The sequence below is a fragment of the Ambystoma mexicanum genome, chromosome 2p, assembly GCF_040938575.1.
Source record: "Ambystoma mexicanum isolate Mex_15411 chromosome 2p, UKY_AmexF1_1, whole genome shotgun sequence".
Taxonomy (NCBI): domain Eukaryota; kingdom Metazoa; phylum Chordata; class Amphibia; order Caudata; family Ambystomatidae; genus Ambystoma; species Ambystoma mexicanum.
The window spans coordinates 310710854-310725199 of record NC_090923.1 but is presented as its reverse complement, the minus strand read 5'-3'; the positions used below and the strand labels follow the sequence as shown (position 1 = coordinate 310725199).

Genomic DNA, 14346 nt, shown 5'->3' with positions numbered 1-14346 from the left:
ACGCATGTGCGACTACAAGAAGAAACGCAGGGGAGGCATCCGTTTTCGCAGGTCTGGCCGTAAAGTATGGAATATACCCAGAGTTCAAAAAGGACCTGAAAACCCAGAATGAGGCAAGGTGCGCGGAAGCCATGTGCCCCGGCCTGCCACCGTGCCTGCCTTCATACTTCCAGACCCCTAAAAACTGGATAAACCAGAGCTGTACACCATTCCCTTGGGCACTCCTCTCCGAGGCTGGACATTTAACAGAAGCAGAGCCCAAGCTTTCTCTAAGCCAGTCGAGAATTACAGCTCCTAGATACTCGTTCTCTCCACCACAGGCTCTCAGAGAAATGTCTTCACTCCACCAGCAGGGCGGGGGAGTATGTATACCTTATAGTACATTAACTAATGCAGCTTCTGTGCTTGCCTTGCAGTACTACATGTTGCATTCCCTCTCTATCTACCCCTTCCCCATTTCTTGCCCGCCATCTGAGATATTCCACTCTCAACCAAAGCCCCTCCCACCCTCGCTTGACGCCTTTTCCCTAGCACTCTAGTCGGTTTGTGTTTCCTCGGCATTTGTGTCTGCATAAAACTTCTAAAAATGCACCTTAATAAATACAGCGATATTGCAGCGTGGACAGAAAAAAAAGAATGAGATATCTTTGCCTCACCTTCCGTTTTCTTTAATTCTGCATTTCTTCGTTTCAGATCTTCCTGGTCACCACCTGTGGATGGAAAATCGCTGCTCTGTCAGGCGGTTTAGAAATGGCTAACACTACCGTTTTAATACGAAGCTAGACATGTAAGTAATACCATCTGTATTGCATGCATATTGCCACGCATTTGGACATTCTTATTTTTCTAGGATTAATTAGCTACAGTTTGCACATTTCAAAGAATGAATGTAGGCAGCATCAGTTGTGGTTTAGTGGGCCAACAAGAAGGGAATGGATGGATACAGTAGATGAGCAGGTGCTCCCACCACTGTAGGACAGACCTATCACCAACTTCCCTAGAAGGAAAGGGTGAAAGAAGAGTAGAAGGAAGTGCTGGAAGTAAATGCAGGGGACAGAATGCTGTAGTGCAGCCACTTCCGGGCGGAGTCCCATCTTCAAACGTCCTGCCACCATGAGGAGAGGGTTTTTATTTTTTTGAGCGGGGCATTAACAACATCCGGCAGGATAGCAGTGAGATAGGAAGTATCTGGGGTCTGAGTGCTTCACACGTTGCCCCTCCCTCTATCAGGCTTGGGCCCTCCCCTCCCCCATGTGCTCCGCTCTCATAGATCGCTGGTAGCACCGAGGTCCAGTGGCTTCAGTAGCTTGATGTAAACTCTCCCTTGCACTGGGAGATGGGCTGGCTGGTTGTGGCTTTTGTGGTGGGGTTTTCCACCCCTCATAGTTGGGGGCAGCAATTAAAGGTGGTGACAAACAGTGTAACTGACCGCACCTGGCTCAGTCCCTCGTGGGTTCTAACCATAGGGTTTACCTGGTACCAAAGGCAGCATGACATTTTGACATGCAGGACGACAGAGAAGCGCACTCAGTGAGCATTGCTTCCCACCGCCATGCTGAGAGAAAAAGCGGAATATGGCCGCTTACTTATGCCTCAGTGTGCAGCTTGAGCTTCTCCCCCATTCTAGGTGCTGCATCCTAATGTTGGTGCCACTGCCCGCTCCAGTGCTGCTTCCGATGCCACACGGGCCCAGGCAAAACGCTTTTCAAATGTGCTGCATCGGGGAGTGGAGATTGGATCTGCTCTCTTTGCTCCGACCTCATCTTCACTAGCTTAGAGAAGCTGCAGACCACAGTTGGGCTTTGAAGCTGTAGTGTTTGGGCACACTCAGGAGTAGGAGGTCTGGTGATACGTTTTGAAGCAGACCAGGGAAGGTTTTTACCTCCTGGTCGAGGAACCATGGAGTGATTCACGGTGCACATACGTGGTGCAGGGAAGCGATGAAGCACACAAGTATCTTTTGGTGCATGTACCTTGTCTGGGGCAAAACCCTGATATTTCCTTCTTTAAATTAGGGAATCGCTGGTGTTCACACCATTCACCCAGCGAAGGGAGGCTACATCAACTGCTGTTTCCTGGAACACCCTTCCCATGAGGCCATATGGGAGCCACCTCCCTCTCCCCGCTACCTCTGCTCTGTAACCACCCAATAGGGTTTAGCCCATACGGCACACTATGTTCCTCAACGACATGCATGTAGATATCAGGCTACTGCACATGTAGAAAAATCTGGCTTAAGAGCGAGAGCAAACAAGACTGCTTGGTCACAGCCTGCATGGACTTCTCTCAGCCTTTAATGCATGCATAATCAACACTCCCCCACCCCCAGGCAGAAAGACCATTGGCAAACAATTCTAAGGAGATACATACATTATTAAAGGTTTTGTTAAAACAAAAATACTAGCCAAGTATACGTACCTAGAATGTAATACAACACTCGGGGAACAAGGTATATTTATGCAGCAGCATCATAATGGAGTGGTTACTTGTGTGAACAGTTGAGTAAAGGCGACTGATGGGTGTTTGGGGTTGGTTATATTACGATAGAAAGTGAAGGTGAAGAGGGAGACCTAAACGTGGCCCTCATTGCACTTTCCCGCTCTCATCTCGGCAACGGAGAAACGCGAGGTGTACATCGTTCCTGGGCCCTTCCTCCCCTTAATGGATGTATTACAGGTGTGAGAAACGCTACTCAGACAAACAACCGTTCAGGCCTTACCATGATGATGGTCTTGAGGAGATACAGCATCAATCAATGGAACAAGTTGACTAACTTCGAAGAAAGCCAATGACATCATAACTGACACCATGTCATAGATGCGTTAGACATGAAGCACATAGACATCCCTGCATAAATTAGATGTATTGCTGGCAGACAGAAGAACGTGCTTATAACTGAAACATGTACACCTTTGCCACACGGAAACAGCAAGGCACACAAGAATGCATATGAACTGCTTGCTGATGCTTAAATGCAACTAACATGGGAGGCCATGTAAATCAAGATGAAGCCACAAGTACATTGGAGTGAATGGAAGAAGCTGAAAGGACTCGAGGATACAGATTAAAAAACAGACCGCATCATCCTGCTGAATTATGCAGACTGGGCTTCCAATGCATGCAGCCACCGTGCATAGCCCTGCGAAGGACAATGGGAGAAGGAAAGTTTCAAATTGCAGAATAGATGGGACACCTGCAGGAAATACTAGCTGCAAATCCTCATAATTGCAGGCAGGAGAAATTCATTTTGTTGTCCCTATACACGTGATCTGAACCTGCAAGACAGAGCCTATTCACTCGAGCCAGACTGAGGTGGCTGTTCCCATTGACCTGTAGGCAGGATAATACAAAGCAATATCAGGTTCAAAGACAAATGTTCTGTCTCAAGTCCCAGGAGATCGGAGATGGTAACTTGTTGAGAACATGAAGCACCTTCCGGGCTGTTCTCACTCCCTTGAATAGTTGCACTTGGCCTGGTAACTTTCCAAAGCTCCAAGGCTGAAAAGACCCATTTTGCCCAATCCCCAACCATCTTCCGTGTTAAGCTCACAATTTTTTGCGCCATCCAATCACCTCACACTAACCTGTAACATTTGCATTCGCAATATTTAGAGTTGGTCGCAGAAGGAGCCACCAGATATGTTTTAACCAATTACCACACTAACCCCTTATATAATGTGTATATAGTTTACCTTATTAACCAATCCCGCCGCTTGTTAGGTTTTGTAGTATGTAACTTCATTTTGTGATGTCATGTATTATCAAAACTGGACTTCTGGCTCAAGATCGATGAGAGCGAATGTGGAGAATGCTGCATTGCACATACTCCAATCCCCGTCATTCAGTTCTTAATAAAGGCAGTCAAATCTTTTCATATGGCTGGATCTTCTCTTTTTTAGGGCAGGGAACTTCCTTGGCCCAGTTCCTCTTGCATGTAATTTGGGAGATTGATAACAATTTCCCTACCTGTAATTCAAAGGTAACTCTAGCCCCATAGATGCCAGAAATCCAAATGAATTTGAAGGACGAATGTATAGAAATAAAATGGCCATCCAGGCGTTCACGCAACATAACAATCATGCCACTTAGAAGGGGCCATAAGGTGATTTTAACAAATATATATTTTTTTACATTTTATTTTCATCAGCAACACAGACACAGCATAAACAAATATTAATTTTTAAACTGGAATTGGCAGAGATGCATCCGCGTCAGTGCATGTATATATGGTCCTTGATGAATTTATATAATGAACATGATGCAGCGGGATGTGTTAACATGTGGAGTGGAAGCTGTGATTTCAGTATATCCGTGCCAGCAATGGTAAGGATGTTATGTGTGGTTACATTATGAGGATGCTTGAATTAATGAAATGCAGGCCAACATAGTCACTTGGCACCTTAATGTTTTAAGAGCTGGCTGATAAGGCGGATGTGTGCTGTGGGAGATAGGAGTGGTTATTTGCCAAAAGACGAAGCCGGTTGCATCAATCAGGCCACAGTTTCATAGCATGGCCCCTGTAGATGTTCTCAGTAACTTTTCTCCGTTATGGAAGTTATGAAGCAATATACACAGAGAGGGGTGGGAATACCGCCTTATGCACGTTGTTGCTTCTCTGCTGCCTGAGGAAGTGATACTGGGAATTGCAGGCCTTTGGAAAATTGATTTCTGGAGTTACACTGTACAATCCATAGGGAATTGACACGAGTATCCCTTCTCAGGGGATCTGGGAAAATCATTTGAGAACTCTCGGATTACAGGTCAATGACATAACTTAACGACCATTCCTCTACCCTGTGAGGGTGGTCCACTCTCCACTGAGAACCGTGTCTTTACCGAAGAAGTGATTTCCATGGCATTACCGACACAGAAATCAGGGGAGGCCCCAGGTACGGATAATTGAACTTTAGAAAAACAGGGAATCAATAGGGTGCACATCCTCATGTAGCTTCTTTTTAATGCAGTCTACTGGCAAGGTCGCTTGCCATCAACCTGGAGAGGTACATAAATAATCCGAATTTTTAAAATCTGAGAAAAGAACGTTCACTGCAATTACAGACCAATATCACTAACCTGGTCTCGTGAAAGCTTGTGTAAAGGGACTCCCCAACCACCTCGAAAACTGGATAAATGATTAAAACATTGTATCACACCGGCAGACAAGGGCAAAGAAAGGCACAGAGACTGGGGACAAGGTTTGCTGTATTCATCTAATAGCCCAGAAATACGTACATATCAGATAAGAGGCAACGTATGTTTTTGGCAATTTTAAAATAGCCTTTTCTTAAATTGCGTTTTGGCTTGAATCAAACCTTTTGGAAAAACGTATTTGACAATAAAACATCCAATTAATTTCTAAAACAAATAAACATCAATTCATTACAATTCAGAAGAGAAAACAAAAGGAAACTAATCAGAAGAACAATCAGCACCATCAGAATTCTTGATACCTCTGACTTTCAGTTTATACAAAGCATAAACATGCATTTTCTATTTAATTGTTCTCTTTTTGTTCCTTGTGTATAAGAACCAATGAGTACACTAAATCATTTATACCTAGCCATTATGGAACCTTATCCTCTCTAAAGGTGCCCTCTGCTCTACTACAAGCCATCATGAATGTGTATTCCCGTGAAAATGCAAGCGTGAGATTGGGGCAAGGTGGAGAATTAGCCAGTTCCTTCAATGTGAAGGTGGGGGGTGTGCCAAGGCCACGAGTCTGCCTTTTAGAAATGACTTTGCACCTCTAGAAGCACATGCGCCCAGATTGGATGGGGATAAAATAGACATCCTGCTAATTGAGATTGATATTTTATTTATATCGCGCTCGTACACAAGTGTTTCAGATAGTGCAGACGGTGCTACTTTTGGGGTCTTCTGCGGCCTCCAAAAGCCCATAGAATTCCATCAACCTGAACCCGGAAAGGCTCAATGATTGACACAGAAATGACTTCTTTCTGGGCCTGCCACTCATCGAACTATCTGAAACTATAACTAGAGATAAGAGGCATGAACATAAACCAGGTTAATTATTTTGATTATCTAGGACTACCATTTTCTATAAATACACTGGGGCCAGCAGCTAGATGGAAAGACGGAAACATTCCACTTGAACTTTACAAAAAGTGTTCTGTGGTTGTGCAATACATCCAGCCCTTGAAGTATTTAGGGAACACGTGAAATCTGTGGCTCCATAGAGCTGTGGGTGGATACCAATTTGAAACATTTAGCAATTGAGAAAAAACGTTTTTAATTTATGTTTTTAATAATTCCTTACACGTCACCCAACACACTGCTTGATCTCTAGCTTATACTCAAAATCTGCCATTGAAATCAGAGTGCATATGTTACCTAAACACACTCTTCTAGGTCACCTCTCTGTAGTAGATAGTCCATATATAATGAACACATCCATACCAATAGAAGCATGTTGCCCTACTTACCTATCCATGTGTCTGCAAAGTCATTTAACTCTTTACCCTCCCTCTCACTTCACCCCTGCTCATGCTATTCTTCCCAGCAGATTAAGGTCTGGAGATTGTGGGTGGGGCAGTCACAAAGTGCATTTCAACATAACATATCATAACTCCCCAGAAACATTCTCCTCTATGCAGAGGTTGGAACTCTGGGATTAGAAATTACGATGTGGAGCCATGATGGATGTAATGACCTCTCCGGTGAGGGGGGACAACAAGCAGATGTTCCTTTTTTGATACATCTAGGAATTCCTGATGAAGCATCTTGATGAAACCGATGGGGGGTGCATGGAAACCAATAAGAAAGCTCAGCTGAATGGGGAATACAGCCATTGGCAAAGCTAACAGTTGTGGCTTTTATGTAGGCTTGAAACAGGCACTTGCCAGACACTGCCATGATGGTGCGAACTCGCCAAAAGATGGCAACAGCTGAAAAATGGTGTGAGTACCTGGGCATATGCCAAATACCTTACACAAGCGAAAAAAGTTGGATTTGTCAATGCTTATGTGCAATAGAACTGAATATATTTGAAGACACGAATTGATTATAAAATCAAGAGGCTGAAGGCCCACTTGGTTAAGACGTTTTTATTTCCCCAGTAGCAAATTTACAAATGCAATTTACAGTGATTCCATCTGAGAATATTCAACACACCCACACCATTTTCAGTGCAGAATGTTTATCACAAAGAAATGTACTGAGAATATATAATTGGAAAAAGTGTACTGATAGTAAGGTTGGGAAAGAGGATCACTTTTTGGGGGTGTGGAGTTAGCGTTGCATAGAAGCATTTAGCAGCCACACTGAATGAAACATTCTACAATGAAATAAATAAATCACTGTTAAAACATAGTTCTCTTAGAAATAACACTAGCAGGTCCTATAAAGCACAACATTTAATGTTACCGCTTGATAGCACTTGATCAAAGATACCTGGAGGGTGTATCAGTAGAGTCTCTGCAGTGTTCCCATTAATTCACTATCTGTCACTTAAAAAAAAAAAATGAATTGAGGTATGTCGGTGGTAGCGGGAGAACAAATGTTAACGGGTGCCATCATGTTGTCCTTTTGAAGAGCCGCACCTTTCAAATTGGCTACTTTGTTGAACATGACCTACTGTATTCTGACACACCGATCTTTGTCTTTGACCACAAGATCCATTGGAATAAGATCAGGCTTTTCCAAGTCTTTCAACAGCTCCTTTGAGTTAAAAGAGGCATTTAAAATTCAGCCAACCCTTTTTAGCTTGCACAATGGCTTTCTTATATTGAGAGTGGCTACCAGACTATATGTATGTTTATCCTTATTAATGAGAGATTTCTGTCAGTGTCTATCAGCTTAGTTCATTTTGGCTCCAAGGACTCTTAGGTTTTGTGCATACCACGCCTGGTGTCCCACCGGTAACCTTGCACAACCTAGGAGGAGCAATCCCATCCAATGCTTCCCTAAGCAATCAAAGAAGTGAGAAGCAAATACATCTGGCTCGGTAGAGGGGGGCAAATTAATCAAGGGTTCAATAAGTGGTGCAATTGTTTTAGATGTCATTTTATGTAGGCTGCATCTAACCACTGAGACTCTACTAGGATATACTCGCTGTATGGGATCAAGGACCGGAAGCTCAAAGAACATAAAAGAATTGTCAGACCAGGGACAAGCCACCGTCTCCAGTTTCTTCACCAAGGTATTAGTGGTGCAGAGCCAGTCCAAGATGTTTCCATCTTTGTGAGTGGTATCAGCAACTAGTTGCCTAAAACCCAGATTCACCAGCAGCTGCTCAATGGTTAAGGCTAAGGCTAAAACATATTGCTGGTCATTAAACCAGATGTTAAAATACCCAATGTCAATACATCTAGAAGAGGGCTTCAGCACAGAGTGGAGAATAGAAGATAGTTGTTCTTCAAAGTGGTGCATATTACAAGGCAGTCTGTACAGAAGTATAAAACTGTATGTGGTACAATGATTGATCGACAATTTCACCATCAAAGCATCCACCCCTTCAGTCTCCTCAATATCTACCCCTTGATCTGTATACAACGGGCCTTCAGAAGGACCCTCCGGGGTCGAAACACGTGTCGGCAGACAACTTTCTAGACTATGTGTCTACACTACGGACAATAAAGAAACACACTTTGAAACACTGCATCCAGCGTGAGAATCTTTTTACTAATAAGATTCACCAAAAAATTTTCTTTCGCAAGGGAACCAGGACTTTCCACTATTCCCTTACAAGAGCGGTTGGGCTCACCTCTTCCCACCTGTGACCTTGCACAGAACTATCAAGACTAGCAAACCAAATACTGAGCTCAGCACAGGAGTGTTAATTTCTGGAGCCCACCTTTTCCCTCCCTTTTTCCTGTCAATAAATTACCTTCCCCAATAAATGCCTGGGCAGTGCCCCTGTCCTGCAAGAGGACAAAGTCACCATCATTGACAGTATTGCAGGGGACAGAAGTTCGATTTACATTTCATATTTTGACAGGAAACCCGACTAACCATACTCAAAAATGTAAAGTAAAAATGTATGTTCTAATACCTGTCACACTGCCAAGCACACAACCAGCAAAAGGCCAGCAGCACACAAACCTGCCTGAAGTTAATGAAGTAGGGGCTCCAGAACAGGGAAACATGGGAAATGTAGTGCCAAGCAGTTAAACAATTAAACACAATTAAACAGCTAGACGTCCTTATGTGTATTCATATTACAAGCAGACAATTAAACAAATACTAAAATCTACAATGTAAATGAGACACACAGTCTTATTTAGACAATCAAGGCAGACAACAGCACACCATCCAGCTGTTCACACAACGCTGGTTGCTGCAAGCAAAGAACCCACAGATGTGCCTAAAATTAATTAAGTAGGCGTTCAGGAACAGGGTAGCATGGGAGGTGTAGTCCCAAGCCGTTAAACGATTAACACAGTTAAACAGTAAAAATAAACTAAGATGCACATCCCTACAAGTTGCTACGTATGTGCAAGTTTGAAGACAAATAGTTAAAAATATTAAAAGCTACAATTTAAATCAGACGCACTATCTTATTTAGACAATCAAAGCGGAGCAGAGCACACTACTCTTCACACAACACAAGGATATCATTCTTCTCAGCTCAGGGGCTGCCTGGAGGCTGTGGGGCGGTGGATGGGCAACAATTGGCTGAAATTGAATTGGGACAACTCTGACATTTTAGTTGTTGGTCCCACATCCGCCACCTCTGGGTCAACAGCTTCTTTCTGGCCCCCCTCTCTTGGCCCTCTTTCAGTTTCGGCACATGTGGTGAAGGATTTGGGTGCAACGATCACTTCCTCTATTTCCGTGGAATGCTCAAATTAGTGTTCTATGCCAGTCCGGGTACTTTCATCTAAAAATCTTGTGCAAAGTTTACTCTTTCTCCCCGCAGGACTTCATGCCCCAGTTGTGGCAACATTGGTGTTGAGCCGGATTGATTACTGTAATTCACTCTATCTGGCTCAATCCCAATACCTTCTTAATCAGCTGCAAAATTTGCCCAATCTTGGGGCTAGGGTCACTACTGGCACCCCCTATGGATATCATATCTCGCCAGTGCTGAAGAAGCTTCACCAGCTTCCAGTTGAGAGGCAGGTCACGGTTAGTTCACTCTCTTTTACGGTCAAGGTGCCGAATATTTGCAAGTTAAGTTTTAGTGGTACATTCCGAGTTGACACCTCTGCTCTCAAGATAGAGGTCTAATTCCCACGCTGTGTTATAGATTGTCATTTTCTCTCCATCTATGGCGAATTCGATTCTGTATTGGTTTTGTTATATTTGTGAAAGGTTCTTTGAACTGAAAATAAAAAATAAAAATAAAAAACAAAATGACTGTCTAGAACGGGTGGCTAAGCTTGCTCGGTTGCTGCTGTTTAGGTATGGAATTCCATCCCACAATCTCTTAGGGCCACTGAGAATCATCTAGCATTTAGATTTGATTTAAAAACCCTTTTGTTTTAGTTTCCTCCTTTTCTGTCGTCTGTGCTGCTTGAATACTTAGCGTCAAGATACCTTTGGTGGAAGGGCGCTTGACAAATTATTTAACATAAAACAACGCGGATTACCCCAAGAAAATTTTGATATTCCAAATGGTGGGTTTCTCCTTTCTTACAAAAAGGATGTAAAAAGTTTCAATCCATTTTTATTGAAACTTTACATATTTAAGCAAAATGATTAGTATTAGGGATCTATGAGGTTTCTTCCCAAAAGCTTTTTACAGCATAGGGTCAACATTGCACAACTTTAGATTTTGGATGGCCTATTTTGTTTTTTAAGCTTTGCTTGGACTCCCTCCCAAAAATATTTTACAAGAAGCAGCAAATTGTTCAGTGCTTTGCCAAAACAGGATGTATTTTGATGTACCTGGACCCAGGTAAGACATGAACTCGAAGCAGGCATCAGACTGACCCAGGTATGTATGAAAAGGAAATGCTTCTTTATTCTCTTGGTTACAGTTACAGTAGGAAGGCAGGAAATCCGGGTACACACATCCTCTATGGTTCCTTCTCGCACTCGAAGTCCCCAAACCGTCATCCCCGGAAACCAGCGCCACACATCACTACATTCTCCTTCCATCAGGCCCCTCAGCTCGTGCACGCAGCCAACATAGACGCCTTAGCTACAACTCATTGCAGAGGCACAATTAGACATGGGGTTAAGTGAACCTTCCCAAAAACGTCTATACAGAATGTGCAAAATTGTACATTTTGTAAAATACAAGGAATGTTTATAAAGAGGAGACAACAATGTGCAGTCTTTTAGTGCTTATAGTATGGATATATTGAAACCAATGAATTACAAAGAAATAGGCAACTAGAGGGTCTCCTACCACTTTCACAGCATTAGAGTTCAATTCTCCATTTCTTTTTTTTCAATGTAATCTTTTTATGGAGGATAATAAAGTCATGATCAGAAACAGTTACAGTGCATATGAAAGCATTCTACATGTTTACAACTTGGTAACAACAGATAACAGTAAGATATGGGTACAGTCATGGGGTGCATAGGGAACTATTTACAGTGCAATTGTAGGTGCCTACAGACATACCAACTCATATAGGGCAGAATCCAGACCTTAGGCGTCAAATATTAGTGAACCAGCTGACAGCACTTGGTTTACAGACTACCCCAGGGAACTGCTCTGCATAGACCAAGAAGAAGACTACATACCCTGGAATTTTCCAAACTGGCCCAGGCTCCCAGTGGCAATTGTTCCCCTCACCGCTGTACCTCAACATTTACCCACCACATTGAGATCATGGGGCCCTCAGGATCCCTCCAGCAAAAGGCTATTGCGATGTGTGCCTGCTGTTAAGAGGTGAGTGATGCGATTGGAGTCAGCACTGATTTCCCGATGGTGACCTCCTCCCATCTGCCAAGGGGACGGCAGCCGCTACCTGATCCTGACCCCGGGGGTGGTTATATGAGGGAGGATGACATTGGGGGGAGAAATCCTATGGGGAGATGTCATGGCTTCATCAGGTGAGACATGGTATTCCCCATCTTTCCTTGAAGATAGCCCTCGCATGTCTAATACCCTCTTTTTTATTTGTTTATTATGTGCCAAAACCTGCAGGTATCAGGGCACACACTAACACATGACACAACACAAGACAGGATATCACGATGAATGAGCAGATTACAACATCATACAGGTAAACTGTTCCAAGCAATCTCTGCTTGCACAGGAAAGGAGCATCTTCTCCCCATGCTCTTCTAGCTTTAGAGCATATGAGATGCAGGGTATTGCTAGATCTTTTAGGCCTGCCAGGCGTTTGTTGGGTAAGGCTTTCTTTAAGATACGCAGGGGCTGATCCAAACAAGCACATGTGAGTCAGGGTATTTATTTTAAAACAGATGCTAGATGCCACCGGGAACCAGTGGAAGTGTTTCCTTGAGGCAGTAATATGCTCTCTCTTGGGTATATTCTTAACTATGCGCACTGCATCATTTTGTAGCATTTGTAGCTTGCGGACACAGTGTTTATAAGAGCCACTTAAAAGCGCATTGCAATAATCCAGTCTAGTCATAATAGTTGTTCTCACCAAAACTTTGCCTTTTTTTGTGGTTACATAAGGTTTTATTAGCCTCAACAGTCTCAGGTGATACTGGCACTTTTTTTTACTGTAATGTCTACTTGAGCATCAGCACCAAGAGGAGTCAAAAAAGATGCCCAAAGTTTTCACTTTGTCTTCTGCCTTGATACAATGGTTCTCGATATAAAAACTTGCGCTCAATTTTGCCCTTGATGTGTTCACCCAAAAATCAGGAGCTCTGTTTTAGCGTGGTTTAAACACATCCAATTGGCTGTTATCCAGCACTTTACTACTTTATAAATGCTTTGGATTCTTTCAGTATCCTTAATGTAATCGCCACTTAGTTCAATCAGCAGCTGAGTATCGTCAGCATAAATTGTAAATTTGGCCCCATTTCATCAAGCATGTCCTCAGAGGACGCCTGTAAACATTAAAGAGCCTGGTTACAGGCATGCGCCCTGACGTACCCCACACAATTTCTGTGCAAGTTGTGGTTGCTTGGCCCCAGCAGATTTTTAATTTCTTGTTAATAAGGAAAGCGCTAATCCAGTCAGTGACCTCCTACGAGCAGGCTCCTGTAGCTGATCAGGTTCACAGAAGCCTCTGATGGTCAAGAAGATCAAAGGCTGCTGATAAGTCAGGCAACTTCAGCAGTCTGGTCTTACTTCTATCTAGAATACGGAGCATCTGGGTTTGAAGGTCCAATAATGCACTTCCAGTTGCATAATTGGATCAAAATCCAGACTACCTAGGATGTAAGATATTTGAGCATTCCAGATGCTTGTGGAACTGTACAGTGGCCATTTTGACAACAATTTATAATAAAAAGAGAACATTAGTAATAGGCCTCAAGTAGTCAGCATTGGGGTAACTACAACTTTATTTTTAACAGAGTTGGGGATCATTTTAGTGCCAAAGGTAGCATTCATAAAGTGTGAAAGGAAAGACTATTTAATGTTGCTCAGAATAAGCCTGGATGTAATTGTGTCTCCGAGACAAGACGTGGTGCACATTTTTTTAAAGAACATTTTACATCTCGAGCACAGAGATGGGATTGAAGCTGAAAGCAGGTTGAGCTTCAAATCTAGAGGCTTTGACAATACGGGTGGTGCATCCAAGACAGAGTCTGTGGCAATCCTGGCATGAGCAAACTTGATTTTGTCTGCAAAGCCATGTTGCATATTAGTACAGTCTTCGTTCATACACCTAAATTACTTTGGCTGCATGTGTGGCTTCTCTAGTTTTTTACACATTTCAAAGAGCTTCTTCGTATTGTTATTGGTGTTCATTTTCCCCATTGAAGATATTTTTGGCTTCATATATTTCAAATTTTGGCTTCATAGATTTTTAATTTGTAAGTTTGTTCAAAGGTTTTCCAGATCATTCGGTTTTCACCCATTTTATTCTTGGACCATCTATGTTCTGTCCGTTTTTTATCTTGCTTGAGCTCATTCATCCTGGCAGTGAACCAGTTATGATGGTTCAGACCATCCATGATTGTCTTAGGTTTCATGGGAGCCACTCTGTCAATTCGACCAGATGTATCTCGTAACATGTGGCCAGAATATGTGGTGGGTCAAAGTCTGTGGTATTATTTATGAGTCTGAGGATGCAGTTATCCAGGTCATCCTGATGTTCTTATTCAGATTGCTGCTAATGATTTTCTTAGGTATATTAGTTCCATGTGCCAATTTTCCAGGCAATGTATTCTGAAAATCAACAAAGAGGTGTTCTGACCACACACAAGGTTTAGTGTTCATGGAACTGATAAGCATATTTCTGGATGCTACCCAATCAAGGGTATTACGCTTGATATGTGTGGGTT

At 42.9% G+C, this 14346-nt stretch overlaps 1 protein-coding gene across 3 annotated transcripts in view; it reads right to left on the bottom strand.

Annotated features, from left to right (window-relative positions):
- Positions 1–14346, bottom strand: part of TMEM40 (transmembrane protein 40) — a 413366-nt gene that overhangs the window by 166698 nt on the left and 232322 nt on the right. For all 3 annotated transcript variants that reach the window (XM_069643616.1, XM_069643619.1, XM_069643617.1), the window contains one exon: positions 657–710. In XM_069643616.1, coding sequence (XP_069499717.1) covers positions 657–710 — 54 coding nt within the window. The remainder of the gene's footprint in view (positions 1–656; positions 711–14346) is intronic.